At 65.2% G+C, this 16,578-nt stretch overlaps 2 protein-coding genes across 2 annotated transcripts; one reads left to right on the top strand and one right to left on the bottom strand.

The window, feature by feature from the left end:
- Window positions 1-2: 2 nt before the first annotated feature.
- Window positions 3-1,984, top strand: MED19 (mediator complex subunit 19; the record flags this gene model as incomplete). The annotated part of the gene is made up of 5 exons (XM_042021207.1): window positions 3-81; window positions 341-597; window positions 670-766; window positions 850-944; window positions 1,068-1,984. Coding segments are annotated over 5 exons (591 nt in total), but the record flags the coding sequence as incomplete, so codon positions are not given.
- Window positions 1,985-2,526: 542 nt separating this feature from the next.
- On the bottom strand, window positions 2,527-16,177 carry ZDHHC5 (zinc finger DHHC-type palmitoyltransferase 5). Its single transcript, XM_042021273.1, has 12 exons — window positions 16,107-16,177; window positions 12,645-13,903; window positions 7,384-7,505; window positions 6,872-7,029; window positions 6,614-6,786; window positions 6,410-6,512; window positions 5,972-6,063; window positions 5,759-5,891; window positions 5,214-5,337; window positions 4,300-4,412; window positions 3,275-4,155; window positions 2,527-2,964 (listed from the first exon to the last, which is right to left on the bottom strand). The coding sequence occupies exons 2-12, from the start codon at window positions 12,746-12,748 to the stop codon at window positions 2,799-2,801; spliced, it is 2,169 nt and encodes a 722-aa protein (XP_041877207.1). The 5' UTR covers window positions 12,749-13,903; window positions 16,107-16,177; the 3' UTR covers window positions 2,527-2,798.
- Window positions 16,178-16,578: the final 401 nt, after the last annotated feature.

Raw genomic sequence — 16,578 nt, 5'->3', positions numbered from 1 at the left:
CGGCCGCCGCGCCGCCGCCGGGAGAGGACGCGGCCCGCAAGGCCGCCGCCGGCCCCTTCTACCTGCTGCGGGAGCTGCCAGGTGCGGGCGGGCCGCGGGGCGGGGCGGGGCGAGTGCCGCGCTCGGCCAATCAGCGCGGCGAAACGCGGCCGCGGGGGGAACTGACGGCGCGCCGAGCCAATGAGCGTGCAGGGGGCGGGGCCACGCGACGCTCGGTCCAGCGGGGATCCCGGTGCTGGGCGGACCCAGCGGGTCCCGGGGCCTGGGCAGGGCTGGGGAGAGGGGCCGGGGGTGCCCTCGGGGCGTTCCCCCCTCCCCATCTCCTCCCGCGGCCGCACAGGCACTACGGAGCTGACGGGCAGCACCAACCTGATCACGCACTATAACCTGGAGCATGCCTACAACAAATTCTGCGGGAAGAAGGTGAAGGAGAAGCTCAGCAACTTCCTCCCCGACCTGCCCGGCATGATCGACCTGCCCGGCTCCCACGACAGCAGCAGCCTGCGCTCACTCATCGAGAAGCCTCCCATCTGTGGCAGTTCCTTCACCCCGCTCACCGGTGCCATGCTGACCGGCTTCCGCCTGCACGCCGGCCCGGTGAGCCCCGGGGCCTGGAGCCGGGGGGTGGGAGGGGCCCGACGTAGCCTGACCAGCCCCTTTTCTCCACAGCTGCCCGAGCAGTGCCGGCTGATGCACATCCAGCCGCCTAAGAAGAAGAACAAGCACAAGCATAAACAGAGCCGCACGCAGGACCCCGTCCCCCCGGGTAAGGGCTGCCGCAGCCGCCCCCCTCCTCCCCCCTTCAGCACCGGCAGAGCGTCAGCTCATCCGGCGCTTCCACTTCTCCAGAAACCCCCTCGGACTCTGACCACAAGAAGAAGAAGAAGAAAAAAGAGGAGGATCCGGAGCGGAAGAGGAAGAAGAAAGAGAAGAAGAAGAAGAAGGTGAGTGGTAAGGCTGGGGTCCAGCGCCCAGCCTGTGTCCCCCCGAGGGGCTCTGTGAGGGGCCATCCCCACGGGGCTGCTGCCCAGCGGCTCTCACAGGCTCTGCCTGTCCTTCCTCTGCAGAACCGGCACAGCCCGGAGCACCCAGGCGTGGGCAGCTCCCAGGCCAGCAGCAGCTTACGGTGAGGCCGCGCCGGCGCCGCCCCGGGGATCCCCCGGCCCAGGGGAACAGCCCTGGCTGACCCCAGGGACGCTGGGGCTGGCCTGTCCCCCTGGCCAAGGGAACACCCCTGCAGCCCCCCAGGACCAGGGGCACGGACTCTGTGGGTGCTGACCTCGGGCTTTTGTACCTGAAGAAGCCGGAGTGCTGGAGCCTCTTTTTCAGTCACCTTTGAATTAAAGTCTGCTCCGAGGAGGGGCTGGTGGCAGTGGCTGCTGTGACCCTCGGCTGTCACGGAGAAGCCTGAACCAAGGTGGTCCCCGGAGCGTGCAGGGTGCCCCCTCCTCCTTTGGATCCCAAACCTCACCAGCACCCACGACGCCTTCCCTGGAGCTGCTTTTCCCGTGCCTGGAAAATCCTTCTGTGGGAGCAGAGCTTGCTTCAAGGCGGTGCCTCCCTAAAACTGGGAGGCCAGGCTCAGCTCTTCTCAGACCCCCTTCCCTCTCTCCCTGGGGATCGGGCGGGGGGGGAAAAGGCCGAGACCCTGAGGATCAGGAGCCCTGGAGGGGCTGCTCCATCCCTGGACGCCAAACAAAGCACACGCACGGCCCCGGGGTGGCTCATTAAATATCCTTTTTATTCCTCGTTTTTAAAATGGCTGATAATAATAAAAAACCCTGGCGTGGCTGTGCGGGGCCACGGGAGCTATTGCCGTAGAGAAAGAGTCCGGTAGTGCCGGCAGGGCTCTGGGGACGGGGAGCACGGGGCTCCTTGGCTGCGCTTTTTTGGCATGTGATGAGAAAATATTGCTTTCCGGGGATGCACCTGCCTCTTCCCCGAGCGAGCGGAAATAAAAACACCCCTGCGACGGCGAGAAACCCCCTCGGAGTCATTAACAGAAATTAAAAAAAGGCAACAAAACCAACAGCCCCCCGACCACACCCCCCCTACCCCGGGGAAAGGGAACAAAGAGCGAAAACTGCGGGTGGGGGAGGCTGGGGCTGCTGTGCCAGCTCGGGCTGGGGCTGTGGGGGGGGGGGCTGCCACCACCCTGCCTCCTCCCTGGGTCCCCCAGGGGGGCTGGAGGCCGCGGGCACCGCGGATCAGCGAGGGGAGCGTCCGAGGACGGGCACCTGGCACCCACGGCCCCCTTCAGGGAGGGAACGGTGACACCCAGCACCCACCACAGCTCCTTCCGTGGGTGCAGGAGGCGGCCCCACGTCCCTCCTTTGGGGACAGGGACGAGGTGGGGTGGCCCAGGCCCTGAGCAGGGTAGTTTCTTCCTCTCTCTGGGTAAGATATATAATTTCTGCTTTTTTTTGCTTTTTTTTTTTCAATATTTATATTTATATATATAGATATTTATATATACACACACCTGGTAACTCGGAAAGAGAAAAAAAATAGAATCCGTAACAATAATAATAAAAAAAAGTATTCTGGTTTAAAAACAATCCGTTCCTACCACGCCAGGCGAGCGGGTGATTGCACAAGGCCCACAAGTGGCTGGCGCAGCCGAGGCTGCGGCCCCCCGAGCCCTCCCCGAGCCCCCCGCGGGTGTGTGCCAGCCCCCGCGGCCTGGGGGGGCAGAGGGAGGAGCGGGGGCCCAGCTCTCCCGGGAGTTCACAAGCGTCCGGCCGCGGCGCGTCCCTGGGGCCGCCGGGGAGGAGGGGAGGGGGCGGCGGCTCTGCCCCTCATACCGAGATCTCGTAGGTGGTGCCCCCCACGCCCGAGACCTTCTTGACGCCTCCGCGGGTGGGGCTGCTGAGGGGCACCGGCCCCGGGCCCGGTGGGGCCGAGCCCAGGCTCTTGGGCTGCCCGTTGGACTTGCTGTAGGCTGTTCTCATCTGCACCTCGTCCCTGCGGGAAGGAAGCACGGACACGGGGTCAGCAGGGGGGGACAGGTCACCGGCACCCAGCATTGCCACAGCCCTGCCCTCCCCCGGGACCACCAGCACCCACCCGCTGCAGACCCCGAGGGGCCCCGGGGGCGACCAAGGAGATGTGGGGGGGTACCAGCTCTGTTTGGGGAGGAGCAGGAAGATTTCTCTTGCTCTTCCCAGCGTCTCTCCCCAGGGAGGGGGCTGCCCCAGGGGCTTGGTGGGGCACTGGGCGAGGGTTCCCCCCCCCCACAGGCCCCAGACACCCCTGTGCCATCACAGCAACTCACTTGGGTGCCAGTAAGGGCTGCAAGGCCACCTCCTCGGTCTCGGGGCCGCCGGCCTGAGAGGCTGTTTTTTGGCTGCTGTAAGACACGGATTTGCCCAGGTGGGGGGCGGCGGGCTGGTCGGGGGAGCCCAGCGAGCGCACCCGCAGCGCCGGGGGGGGCTCGGGCTTGCCGAAGCGGGGCAGGGCCGGGCGGGTGAGGGGGTTCTTGCCCAGGGGCGAGCGCTTCGAATCGTCCGAGGAGGAGCTGGTGCGGGGGGCGTTGCTGGAGCCCGGTGTCGACTGGATGCCCGAGTCCGCCAGCCCTGCGTCCTCCTCCCGGCCCGGGGCCGGCGGCTGCTGCAGCAGCTTCTCCCGCTCCTGGATGGAGGCCACGATGTGGCGGGAGAGATTGTCATAGCGCACGGGCGAGGGCTCGCGCGGCGCCGCGTGCTTGGGCGAGGCGGCGCTGGCGAAGCGGCCGTGCAGGTCGGTCTCGCGCTGCTGGGCGATGCGGGCCGACAGGAAGGGTGAGGTGTAGCCCACCGGTGGCTCAGGCTCCAGGCCCGCCTGCACCGACTCGAAGTCGGGGCTGTCGGAGGGCGTGAGCAGGCTGTCATATGAGAGGCTGCCGTTGCGCGTCTGGTTCACCAGGCTCTTGTAGGAGGTGGAGGTGGTGCCCTCCGAGCGGATGGACTGCAGGTGGCCCGTCTCAAAGCCTGTGCCCTGGGCCGACTTGAGGCTGGAGGAGCGGGAGCCGCTGGAGAGAGGGTCAAAGTGGAAGCTCTTGCCGAAGGTGGGCGAGCGGAAGCTCTCGGGTTCCAGGCTCGGCTCTGAGCGGTAGCTGGGCTTGTGGCCGCCATCACAGATGGAGTTGGGCTCCTTCAGGCTGTTCACCCGACTCAGCTGAGGGGCAAAGGGGCCACAGTTACCCACAGAAGGGCCACGGGGCCCCTGTGGAGCTCCCAAAGCACACCCTAAACCCTCCCCACACCAGCAACGGGGTGGCATCCCCTCGGGGCTGGTCCCCCCTGCCAGCCTCGGCCTTACCTTGGCGCTGGTGGAGTGGGGCAGGGCCGCCGAGCTGCTGCTGCTGCTGTAACCGGGCCGGTACTTGTACATGGTGGGAGTCGGGGGGCTGTCCTTGCCTAGCAAGCTGCTGTCTGCGCCGGGAGACAGGGGCACGCTCAGGGGGGCCGCGGGCAAGGAACGTGCCGAGCCCCGCCCTCCCTGCCCGAGAACCGGCTCCGAGCCTGGGGGGAACAGACCGGGGGGGGAGGAGGGACGGGCTGGAGGGGAGGTGCACCGGGGTGGGAGAGACAGACCGGGAGGAAGGGGTGTCCCCACAGCCCTGTGTGTGGGGCTGGGCTGGCACTTCCGTGCCCCTGCGGCAGCCCCGGCTGGGTGTCGCACAGGGGGCACACGGCACGGGGGTGTCGGGGCGCTCCATGGGACGGACACACACACACACACACACACACACACCCTGCAGCAGGCAGCGGGGCTGGGCAGCGGGGCTGGGCAGCGGAGCCCAGCCGGGGCCGGGAGAGCTGCGGGGTCTCCAGCTGCTGTGGGAAGCAGCTGCCACAGCTCTGCCGATCACATCCCACCTCTGGCCAGGCCCACGCGGAGCCGGCCGCAGATGCGCTGTGCCGCCGAGCCAGGCCTGCCACCGCTTCGCCTCCTCCGTCCTGGCAGCATGGCGGCTGCGAGGTGCAGCTCCCGGTGGCTCCGGACAGCGCCGCGCGGCTGGGCTCGGCCTCCGGCTGAGCAGAGCTGGCTGTGAGCATCCCGCAGGCTTCTCCAAGTGCAAGGGGCCACATACACGGGCCCGGGAATGCCGATGTGCTCCGGGTCTGCCCTGCAGCCTGCTAAAGCCGCCTACGGCCCTGGCTCCTGGCCTGCCTGGCACAGCCCTGGGCTCCCCTCCCAGTGGCTGGCGGGGCCCTGGTGGCCCTCCTTACCCTCGGTGGTGGCCAGGGTTAAGTGTGTCCTCAGGCCCGTGTAGCGGCTGAGGTCGGGCTTAGGTGGGGGTGGCGGCTCGGCGTCAGCAGACTGGCTCTCCGTCACCTCCAGGCTCCCCTTGGACTGCAGAGACAAAGCGCAGGCGGGGTCAGGAGGGGCCGAGGCCTCAGCCCCTCCCGGGCAGGCAGGGCACGGGCAGTGGCGCTGGGGGCTCCCGCTGCCTCCCAGGCCATCCGACAGAACGGGGGGCGGCGCGCGCCCTGGGCGGGTGCTGGAAGTGCCAAGGAGGGGGAACCTCCAGAGGGTGCTGTGCGGGCAAGGATGGGACCGGTAAGGGCAATGGAGGGGGCAAAGCCTCATGTGGTCGCTGCCACATGGGAGGGGGACAGTTTCCATCCCGCAGGGACATAGAACAAGACGACACGGAGGGGGACAGGGAACGTGACCAGGCTCACTTGGTTCTCTACTCACGGATGCAGGCTTGCACCCCCTGGGCTCCATGGAGGGCCCCAGCGCAGGCAGCGCTGGTCCCCACCTTCCTCACCTTCGTCCTTTTCAGCTCTGTCTGGATACCGTTGTCCATGATCTTGACGGTGATCTGACCGTCTGACACCTCGGGCCGCAGGAAGGGCGGTCTCACCAGCACCGTCTGCTCGGCCTTCGGGCGCCCGAGGTACCTGGGGAGGGGGCGGGAGGAAGGTCACGGCCTGGAATCTGGGATGGAGCAGTTTTTCCAGGGGTGCAGAGCCCGGCTCACCTGGGGGCGGGGGAGCTGCAGAGGACCCGGCTGACGTTCTTACAGCAACCGTTGGTGAAGGGGTTGACACCCCCGCGGAACTTGCCCGTCACCTGCGGGACAAAGGAGCGTCACAGCCGGCCACGCCAGCTCCCTCAGGACAGCCTCCCAGGACAGGCATGCTCCGAGATCCCGCCCCTTTTCCTCGTCCCTGTTTCAGTGCTCAGCTAACCCTGAGGGGTGGGCTCTCCTCAGTTTCACCTCCCGGCCCCCCAGAAGCGCCCGCCCGGCTCCATCCTCTGACTGCACCCCCATGGATGCAGCTGCTGCTCAGTCACCCTGGGCTCTCCCCTCCCCAGCTCAGGGGCCTCCCACACCCATCCTCTCCCAGGAAATCCCGAAATGTATCCATAGGTGGCCTGGCCAGGCCGGCAGTCCCCCCGTAGCCCCTGGACGTACCTGTTCGTTGGTAGTGCGGCCCCTGGCCACGAGCACCACGTGGAAGCCCGTCAGGCCTGCGACGGGAATGAAGAAGAGCCCGGCCACGCACATCACCACCATCCTGCCACAGCCAGCTAAGGAGCAGCCACAGCCCCGCCCGGCACCGTGCCGCCCCCAGACCCCACCGACGCCCCCCGCCCGCTCCCACTGCCCAGAGGATACGTGACGGCCATGCGGACACCGGAGAGCTCCTCCACCTGGTACAGGACGTAGAGCAGCCCGAAGCCGAAGACGCCCATGATGTGCGTGGTGAGCGACAGCAGGAAGAGGAAGAAGTAGCGGTAGTTGCGCCGCCCGATGCAGTTGTTGACCCAGGGGCAGTGGTGGTCGAACTCCTGCCGGGGACGGGGCACGGTGAGGGGGTGCTCCCGGGGCTCCCTGCCCCGCGCGGGGCTGGCGGAGGCCCCGGCAGCTGCTCACCTCCACGCAGTTGTCGCAGACGCTGCAGTGGGAGCAGCGCGGCGGGCGGTAGAAGCGGCAGGTCGCGCACCACTTCATGCGCACCTGGATGCCCTTGATCTCCACCGTCTTGTACAGCGGGGCCCGGAAATCGTCCTCCTTGTCCTCGTCCTCCTCAGCTGATGGGGACACCCCGGCATGGCGTCAGGGCCCGGCCAGCCCCTGCCCGCCTGAGCCGAAGGCTCCCGGCACCGCCCTCCTGTCACCCGGCACAGGGACAGCCAGGGACCCCCAAACACGGGCCAGGGGGGCTCTCCCAGGCCCTGCCCCGGCATCCTGACGCTGCCTGAGCCCCAGGGGCCCAACACGGGGTGCTGAACCCAGAGCTGCCATCGCTGCAGCGCGTGCCACCGCCTAATCCCACTGGGCAGGGCGAAGAGGACTCCTCACCAGCCCCTTGGGCCCCAGAAATCCCCTGTACCTCGGAGGAAGGGTGCAAGGAGGCAGCTCTTCCCGGCTGGAGCCAGACTCACCTCGCGGGAATATGCCCGGGTCCATGAAGGTGGCCATGCTGAAGTTGGCCAGCACGAAGAGGAAGACGACGGCATTGTAGGCGGGGATGACGGGGGACACGTAGAGACTGAGCCCCGGGCACCTGCGGGCACAGCAGCCGTGAGACCTCGCACCCCTCGCTTGTGTCCTCCCGCCACCTCCCACCATCCCAGGGGCTCCCAGCAGTGCATCCCACACCCAAACTGGAGCCACCTCTACAGCACAGCCTGACCCCGGCCCAGGGAGCACCTGGGACATGCTCTGGGCATCCATCAGGGAGCAAAGTTCCCCTTTGGGACCCTGCTGGGGGGTCCCACAGAGCAGTGGTGCTGGGAACAGGCAGGGGAGGCACCCAGGGGACCCGCTGGAAGGCACCTGCACGTGGCCCTCCCTGTGCCCCGCCAGCTGCTTCGGGCACAAGGGACCCTGTGAGGGGACACAAAACCAGCACCAGCTCTGGTGCCTCCAGAGCCACTGATGCTCCTCACATCCCAGAGACAGCTCCAGCGGGACACGGGGACCCCAGCCAGCACCCAGCTCCTCCAGGAGGCCCGAGGGAGCGCAGCGAGGGAATCACCCTGCTCCCTTTCCCCAGCGGGCTTCCCCCTTGCAGGCGCCAGCGTAATTCCCTAATCTGCTTTGCTGCTGGGATTTAATCCCACAGATCTAGGGCAGCATCTGTCCCTCTCTTCCCCCCACCCGGCTAAGTGCCGATGGATTTAGGTGGCCGGAGCGTGCGGGGCTGGGCGGGCAGGGCGACATATGGTGCCAGCGCCGTAATCCCCCACAGGCTGGGGTGAAGGGGCAGGCACCGGCCCCGTCCCCTCCTCCACCACCGCCCGTGGGGATGGGTCCCATCGCCGGGTGAGGCAGCCCCGTCCTTGTCACGGCAGCTCTGGGGCCACGGCGAGGCTCCAGCTGGGAATGATCCCTTGGTGCGGGGCTCTGTCCCAGTTCAGGGCCCTGAGGAGGGCAGGGGGGCACCCCCGGGTGAGGAGCAGCGGCTGTGCCGGGGGGGCTGCCCCGGGCAGGGCAGGAGGAGCGGGCACACCCTTCAGCACACACCTGGCAGCACAGAGGGCGAGGCAGGCAGGGCGCTCCCAGCACTGGGCACTGCCCCAGGGAGGGCGGGAATCACCAGTGGGACCTGCTCCCAACAGTCCAAGGCTGAGGCTGTCCCCATCCAGGCACAGGGATGAGAGCAGGAGGGCAGACCTTTGATTGCAGGAGATCCCTGGCAAGGAGCACAGCATGGCCAAGCCACCCAGCACACTCCTCTTCTTCCTCCTTCTCCTCATCCTCATCCTCTCTGGCCCCTCCAGGCCCTACACACCACGCCAAGCTTCTCCTGCAAACCATCTTCCCCAAAGCCTCTTCCTGCTGCGCTCCTTAGGAGCTGCCCTGCTGGGCACCCTGGGCGCTGCCTCCCTGCTCCCTATCAGGCCGGCATCTCCTCCCGGGATGGCACCTGCCGGGATGGCACCTCCCGGCCCCCCGAGCTCTGCCCCGGGCTGGGGAGCGGCTCCATGCTCGGCACCGGCCGTGCCGGCCCTGCTGCCTCCGCTGGAAGCCAGCCAGGCGGATTCTCTGCAGCTGGGACAGGCTGGAGAGGAGGAGTCCTCTCCAACCCGTGCCCCAAAACCCTCAGGGAGCAGTGCTGGAGGCACAGGACCTACGTGACAGCGCCAGGCCACAGCCTGAGAAGGGAAGAATCAGAGAGCCACGGAATCACAGAATTGTTCAGGTTGGAAAAGCCCTCCAAGATCACCATTCCAACTGCTTCCCCAGCACTGTCGAGGCCACCACTGAACCATGTCCTCAAGTTCCACAGACACATGGCTTCTGGTGACTTCACCACTGCCCTGGGCTGAACAACCCTTTCCACGAGGAAATTTCCCCTAACATCCAAACGAAACCTCTCCTGGCACCACCTGAGGCCGCTTCCTCTTGTCCCATCACTTGCTCCTTGGGAGAAGAGCCCAGCCTCACCTGGCCACACGCGCCTGTCAGGAGGTTGCAGGGAGGGAGGAGGACACACCAGAACCAAGGACCCCATGTCCTTGAGCTGAACTCCTACTCCACTCGAGAGGAGTCTGGACAGAGAGGGACAGGGGGCTCAGAGAAGCCCTAAAAGTAGGAAATGCCCTTCCAGAAACCCTGCGGAAGGAGCTCCTCTCTCCAGGAAGGGAAATCCCAGCCCAAACCTTTGCTTGAAAGAAATGGAGGGGAGCCAGGAAGACCCATGCCTGGGCAGCCATCCCACACAGGGAACAGCCAGCAGCCAGACTGAGCCAAGCACATGGGCTGGATCCAGAAAGACAGAGCCCAGGGAGGCAGGGAAGGACCCAGCTGCCTCAGAAAGCTCTGGGGCAGGCAGAGAGGGAAAGGACCAGGGGGAAGAGAACAGCTCTGTGCTGTCCCAGCAGCCAGCCCTTCCTGGAGGAACACGGAGCTCCCGGGGCAGGATGGGGCCCAGCAGGTCCCTGGCTCAGACACAGCGACAACACCCGCTGGGTGGGATTCACGGGCCAGCGCAAGCACAACACCCTCCGCAGGGAACACCAGGACCCGCTGCCCTCCTGGCTCCCCCACACCCAGGGACCCCTGTGCTGTGGGAAGGAGGGAGGGAGGGAATCCCCACGGAGCCAGATCAGCCGGTGGCACCACGCCGGTGACCCCAAAGCCAGGGAGTCACCTCCTGGGACCAACCCCACCTGCGAGAGGGAGCAGGGTCCTCCGCAGGGAGCAAAGGTGCTGCCCATCCCTGAAGGAACCTCCTTATCAGGAGAGCGATGTGTTCCTGCCTTTTGCTCTCCTGAACGGGCTGCAGGCCCTGCCTCGACCCTGGGGCACACAGGGCAGGAGGAGCAGGAGCAGCAGGGAGGCTCCTCCCCATCGCGGCTGGCCACGCAGGTCCCGCGGCACCCATCGGGCTCCCCCTCGGGATCGGGATGCAACACGCTCATGGCCACAGGAGCTGTCGGGACTTGTCCCTGGCAGCACATGAGAGGACTCGAGGAACCTCAGGCACCATGAGTCACACCGGGATGCGAGACGGGCTTTTTGCCACCAGTCATGCCCGGAGAAGCCTGTCCCTCCCTGCTGGCGTCCCCTCCCCAGCCCTGCATCCCCTGCACTCTCCAGGAGCACACAGCCTGCCCTCCCTGCCTGTTCCCCGGAGCCCTGGGGCTCTGACCCACGCCGGCACAAACACAATCCCTGCTCGCCCTGAGCCTCACACAAGTTTGGATCCGACTGGGAGCGCACGCGACGCCGTGTCCCAGCGGCACTGCCAGCCCTAGGGAGGGGACAGGCAACCTGAGAGCCACCGGCACCAGGAGCTGGGACCAGTCAGTGGGGAGACACAAGAATGGACAGATGGACCCCAAACGGACCTGTCTGAGGGCCCACAAAGCCCGGGACCCCTGCTCATCCCAGGGGGAAGCAGGAACATCCCCTCTCCTGCTGCCCCTCCCTCCAGCGCAACCGGCCTCATTTCCACAGGCACGTGCTCAGCAGCAGCTCCTAATTAAATTAATCAATCAAAGAGAATTCTTGGCCCAGAGACACAAATCCTGGATGGACCAAAAGGCGTCTAGTGGATAGGCTGGAAGCAACGCAACTGGAGCCTGAAGAGCTGTGCTGAGCCCTGGCTGCTCCCTGCTTGGGGGAGGCCTCCCAGAGCCCGCCCTTACAGCTTTCCATCGCACTTCCCAAGGGACGAGCCTTAGGACTTTGCTGGCGGTGGGAAGGGGGTCAGCAGCCACCCTGGCTGTCCTTGGCCCCAAGGCGACCATCCCGGCGGGAGCAGCACAGCTCCCTTGTGGCCGTGCCCAGGGTTTGACGGGACGTTCTGAAGTAGGATAAACAACACCGCTGACCTGCAATTACAGCGACCTGCCCAGGTGTTCCTGCCCCGGCCAAACCTGCTCCGCGGCACCGGCGCCGCCTCTCACCGCTCGCCGATAAGCCGCTGCTCCCGGCGCTGCTCGCACCCGTGGCCGGGATGGGCTTGGGGTCCAGCTGTCCGGCAGGCACCGCGCCAGAGCAGAGCCAGCCCGTGCCCCCAGGTCACACACGGGCTGGCACACGCAGCTCGGAGGGCGCTGCCAGCTCCCCTTCGCTTCTCCTTCATCCCCGTGGCACAGGAGCAAGCCAGCGACTTCCGCAGGCACCTGGCAGCCTGGGCAGCCAAACCCCGGGCCTGGGAGCCTGGTGACCGCTCGGTGTCCCAGCGGGGGACGGCCACACGCGGCTGAGTGACACCGCCAGCTGCACCGGGCGCCGGACGGGGCAAACCAACCCCGCTCCCCTCTTTGCTCGGCAAGTTCCCCTGTCCCTGCCCGGTGGCTGCCAAAGCCAAAGCCACGGTGACCTTCCCGCCACCGATGGCTCCATCCCAGGCAGCAGCAGCAGCCACGGCACCCACCCCTCTGGCCTCCTGCAGCTCCAGCAGGAAAAGCCCAGGGAGCGGGAGAGGCTCCCTGAAGCAGAGGGTGCACACCTTCCCAGCACCCTGCCAGGACCCCGAGCACAAACCCGCTGGGACCCCGGGGATGCCCTGCAGGACTTGGCAGCCATTCCAGATGCAGGGCTCTGGCATTCCTGCCTGGCACACCGTGCCACGGTGCCAGCCCGGCTGAGCCGCTCTCTGCTGGGCTCCCTCAGCACCTCGAGGTCCTGCCCCCCCCGCCTGTCACCCCCTGGGCACGTCACTGAGGCACGTATCACCGGGCAGGGAAGAGCAGCGTCACCATGCCTCTCTAGCACCATCTCCCACCCCGGGGGACCCCCCCAAGGCCCCCAGTGACCTGCTGGCCACTTCCCTGGGGCCCTCTCCAGGGACATGGAACCCTCATTGCCCCAGGGCAGGGGACAGATCACGTCCAGCGATCGGCACAGGGGTCAGAGTTCTCCTCCCTGCACTTTCCTTTGTGGCTCACGAATCGATTATGAAACTAAAAATAACACGTGTCCTGCCCCAGCCCACCAATCCACCCCGCCTGGCTCCAAAGGAGAAAGTGATCCGTGCCTTTTCCACCCACAGGTCACAAACCAGTTCCCAGCCCAGCTGACCTGGAGCCCAGCCGACCACGGACGGGCTCATGGAGTGAAACAGCTCCCGCTGCGGCTGCAGCACCCAGAGCACAAGACCTCCCTTGCCTCTGGGAGGAAATCCCAGCTCCTCTCCCCTGTCGTCCCCCCCGGCCCTCCCCGCTCTGGCCGAGCAGCTGGGACTCACGTGAAGGCGAAGAAGAGGGTGGTGGCTCCCACTAGGAAGATGGCAGCAGCGGAGACCGGGACGTACTTGCTGGGTTTGAATCTCTTTCCAGAGGCTGCTGGCATGTTGGAGCTGTGGTGGGGGGTCCGCCCCGCAGCATAGCCCAGGCCCCAGGGGACTCAGAGCAGGACGAGAAGGGGAGGGGGACAGGGGCCGACCCCTACCCTGCCCCTGCGCCCGCTCCCGGGGCGAGCTCCGACCGGGGCGGACAGTCCGGAGAAGGGTCTGGAGCAGGAGGCCCAGGAGAGGAGCCCACCCTACGCTCTGCCCCGGGAGAGCTCGCGGGCGCAGGGAAGGAGGGTTAAAAACATTAAAAATTCACAACAGAGGAGGGGATTTGGGTTTAGAACAACCGTTGGAGCGGGAACGCTGAGAGCCCTTCCGAGCCTCAGCCCAGGCAACAGCCCACAGGGAGCAGGACTCCAACAGGCAGGCTCTGAAGAGAGGGAATTCCCCAGGCTGGGGCAGGGCACCTCCCACCCGGCCAGCACCCCGGGAAGAGCGCAGGATCAGCAAACTCCTTGCAAAAAAGCCCCTCTGGGAGCCTCAGGGAAGCCACTTCTCCTTTTTAATCCACCTCTGCGGTGCCGCACGGGAGGAGGGGGTGGTCTCCAAGCAATCCCAGCTTCCTCACGGTGCTGCTGTGCCTCCTCCTCCTCCCCTCACTGGAGGGGTCACGGAAACACTCTCCCTGATTTCACCGAGGTCTGGGGCTGGCTGGCGGTGGCCGTTTAATTTTATTTATTTCTCTCTTGTCTGTTAAAACCGAGGAACAGCTGGTGCAAGGTTGAGCCGTAAATCCTTTCTTTCGAGGGGGGCGGAGGGGAAGGCCTGGCGGATTGTGGGTTTTCCTACTTGCTCCTTTCTCCTGACCCCCCGGGCCCTTCCACGGGCTCAGTATCCACTTGGCGGTTGGGGAGCGACAGGAATTTCATTTAAATCTTCTCTGCAGCAACCATCTCCCAGCAGGTGAACGGGAAGGGGGCGTTCAGGGAGTGCCTTCACAACTCCAGCAGACACCCAAGGGTGGAAGTGGTGCTGAGCAGCTCTGTCTCACCCATGGCCCAGGCGGTGCGGGGGGAAACCTCAGCTTGCTCCAAACAGCTCCATTTCTCCCTCCCTCTTCCTTTGTTAAAATCCTTCTTCATTCATCCATCCGTCTTTTTAAAAAGAACTGCATAAAACCATTAAAACTCAAGGTCTGGTGCACCACAGCTCACCTGGAAAAAACAACAACAGAAATTAGCATGGCGAGAGAAGGGACGGAGCCGGCTGTCATTAGCCACAGCAGCCTGGCCACAGCGTCTCCCATCCCAGCCCAGGGGCACTGGCTGCTGCAGGAGTTCCAAGCCACCCCCTCTACCACCGAGAAACCCGCCCCGAGACCTGGAAGGACGGGAGGGACCCCCTGAATTCCTTCCTGCAGCTCCAGCTCCAAGCCCAGCGCCAGCGAGTGCTGGCTCCCTGAGGAGCAGGGGCTGAGCAGAGGCTCCAGGACTTAACGTGAGGGTGGAGATCGCAGCGGGAAAAGACATCCAGGAATCTCATCCCCTTCCCTGGAGAGCAGGAGACAGGAGAGGCCCATGGAAAACACCAATCCCATGATCAGAGGTGGCCTTTGCAGCTCTGGGTTCATCAGCAACTGTAGTGCCAGGACAAGGGGGAGTGGATTTGAAATGACAGAGGTCAGGGTTAGGTGGGATATTGGGAAGAAATCCTTCCCTGTGAGGGTGGTGAGGCCCTGGCACAGGTTGCCCAGAGGAGCTGTGGATGCCACATTCCTGGAAGTGTCCAAGGCCAGGCTGGATGGGGCTTGGAGCACCCTGGGATAGTGGAAGGTGTCCCTGGCCCGTGGCCCTGAGCTGCTCCAAGCAGCCCCAAGCCCATCATCCACCATATCCCACCAGCTCCTGCTGCTACAGCCACCGCTCCTCAGCTTGTCACCGTCTGTCACCCACCCTCCCCTCGCTGCCTCCGCAGCACTGCAGGCCCGAGAGGAGCCTACAACTCACTCCTTTCTCCCTTCCAGCTTTCTCTGCCTCCCCAGTTTCTGCTTCGGGGCGGGCAGGGAACTCTCTAGCTCTGACTAAACGCAGGTGAAGGTTTGGGAGAGCTGCGGCACCCAATTAAAGGAGGGTTTAATGACAAGGATGTGTTACCATTAAGTGGGTTCAGCCCCGGCTCACGGCGTCAGCCGCCCCGGCTGACTCACCCAGCAACCGCTCCCGCCGCCCGGCCCCTGCAGGACCCAAGCCCAGCTTCCCACCCCAAGGTTTCCCTACCCTTGGAAGTGAGAGGAAATGCGGGGCCGATGCTCTGCCCGGCCGGGAACGCGCAGGCTTCACCTGGCAGCAGCTCCTGAGCGGAGCAAACTGAGCAGTGACACCAGGGAAAGCTGTTTTCCACGGCGGGGACAGAGTTCCCTGGAGAGCAGCAGTTGCGCAGCCCCGCTCTGCTCTGTGTTTGGGGAAGAGCCCAGCACCCCGCAGAGCCGAGCCCAACAGCAGTTCCAGGGACGGGCTATGGGAAGTCCAGGCCTGACATCATGGCTGATTGCTTTAGCAGGAGCAATCTGCTCCCAGAGCACCCGGCCCTTTGAACGCTCCGCCGGCGAGGCACGGCCACACCTCGGGTTCAAGCGGACGCTGCCAGGCAGAAGGGGCTGTGCCCTGATATTCCTCCTCCGGAGATCCCCACCCTGCCCTCCTCGCAGGGCGCCACGGGCATTGTCTCACAGCCCTGCTCTGCCCCAGCCCTTTTCCAGCTGGAGATGCAGGCGCTCCTGCCCTTCCAGGGGCGATCCCTGCAGAGCTGTGCGTGCCGGAGCCAGCTCCCCACAGAATCAGGTACCCGTGGGAGAGGCCCACGAGCAGGGGAGAGCCCCAGTACCGTCATCAGTGATGCCCCAGCGAGAGGCGATGCAAACGCATCCCTGCTCCAGCCGCCTGTGCCCGGAGTAACTCCACAACTCATCAAACAGGAGGCTCCCGAGCCCATCCCAGCTCCCAGGGCCACCACGCTGCTCTGGGAATGCCTTCCTGATCCCCCCTGATGTGCAGGACCCCGCAGGACTGCCCAGCCCCAGCCGTGGCACAGGCCTGGGCAGAAGCTGTCAAAGCACAGCACAGCGTGCCGGGGTCTCTGCTCTGCAGTCCTTAAGGGGTCCAGGAGAAACACAAGGAAAATCCACCCCAAATTCCCACAGATTACACTAATTCAGGCCACAGTTCTCCCAAACACACACATTCTTTCCCAGCCATCCCCTTGCCCAGCCCTACAACCGGCCCACCTCTGGTCAGCCGATCCTTCCTTTCCCTCCACCTTCGCCCCAAATCCTCCGTCTCTCTGGCCACTTTCTCCCCATCCACAAAGGCCGCTCACAGACTTCCCTGCTCCAAAGAGACCCCAACTCATCCTGCTTACCTGTGGCCTTCACGGGCTCTGCTCTTGCCTCCCATTCCTTTCCCTCTGCCAATTCCAGCCCAGCAACTCCTCCTCTCCTGCTGCTCCTCCAGACCTGCCCTGCTCCTTCCTCCCCCAGCGCCTGTGTCACCGCTCACTCCCCCTTCCCTCTCCCTCAGAAATTCCACCTGGTTTTCCCATCCCAGCTCCTCCTTTTCGAAGCGTTTTCCCAGCTCCGCTCTGCTCAGCCACCTCCAGAGCAGCCATCTCCACTCTCCAGGGTTTCTCTCCACTCATACAGGGGAGCTGCTCCTGTTTCCTTCATCTCCGTTTCCGGGGATTTCTTTTAATTCCAAATTCCCTCCCTCGGGACATGTGCAAGCACGACTGCTGCCACCTTCCCCGGCTCTGAGCCTGCGTCTGCTTTTCTTGGGTCAAGGCCCTGTAGAGCCTCACTGATTTCCTCCTCTTACTCCCCTTCCCGCCCCACTCT

Source organism: Corvus kubaryi, unplaced genomic scaffold (assembly GCF_017639235.1).
Source record: "Corvus kubaryi isolate FWS band 111438036 unplaced genomic scaffold, C.kubaryi_AGA036_p1.0 37130, whole genome shotgun sequence".
Classification (NCBI taxonomy): Eukaryota; Metazoa; Chordata; class Aves; order Passeriformes; family Corvidae; genus Corvus; species Corvus kubaryi.
This window is presented reverse-complemented; position numbering and strand designations above follow the sequence as displayed.

Bases quoted from the DNA above. Each gene is read 5' to 3' on its own strand.
- ZDHHC5 (XM_042021273.1), bottom strand. From the start codon at position 12,748: ATGCCAGCAGCCTCTGGAAAGAGATTCAAACCCAGCAAGTACGTCCCG. The intron at 7,030-7,383 runs GTGAGTCTGGCT...TGTCCCCATCAG, and splicing joins CCCGGGCATATTCCCGCGAG to CTGAGGAGGACGAGGACAAG. The intron at 5,338-5,758 runs GTGAGGAAGGTG...TTGTCTCTGCAG, and splicing joins CAGAGCTGAAAAGGACGAAG to TCCAAGGGGAGCCTGGAGGT.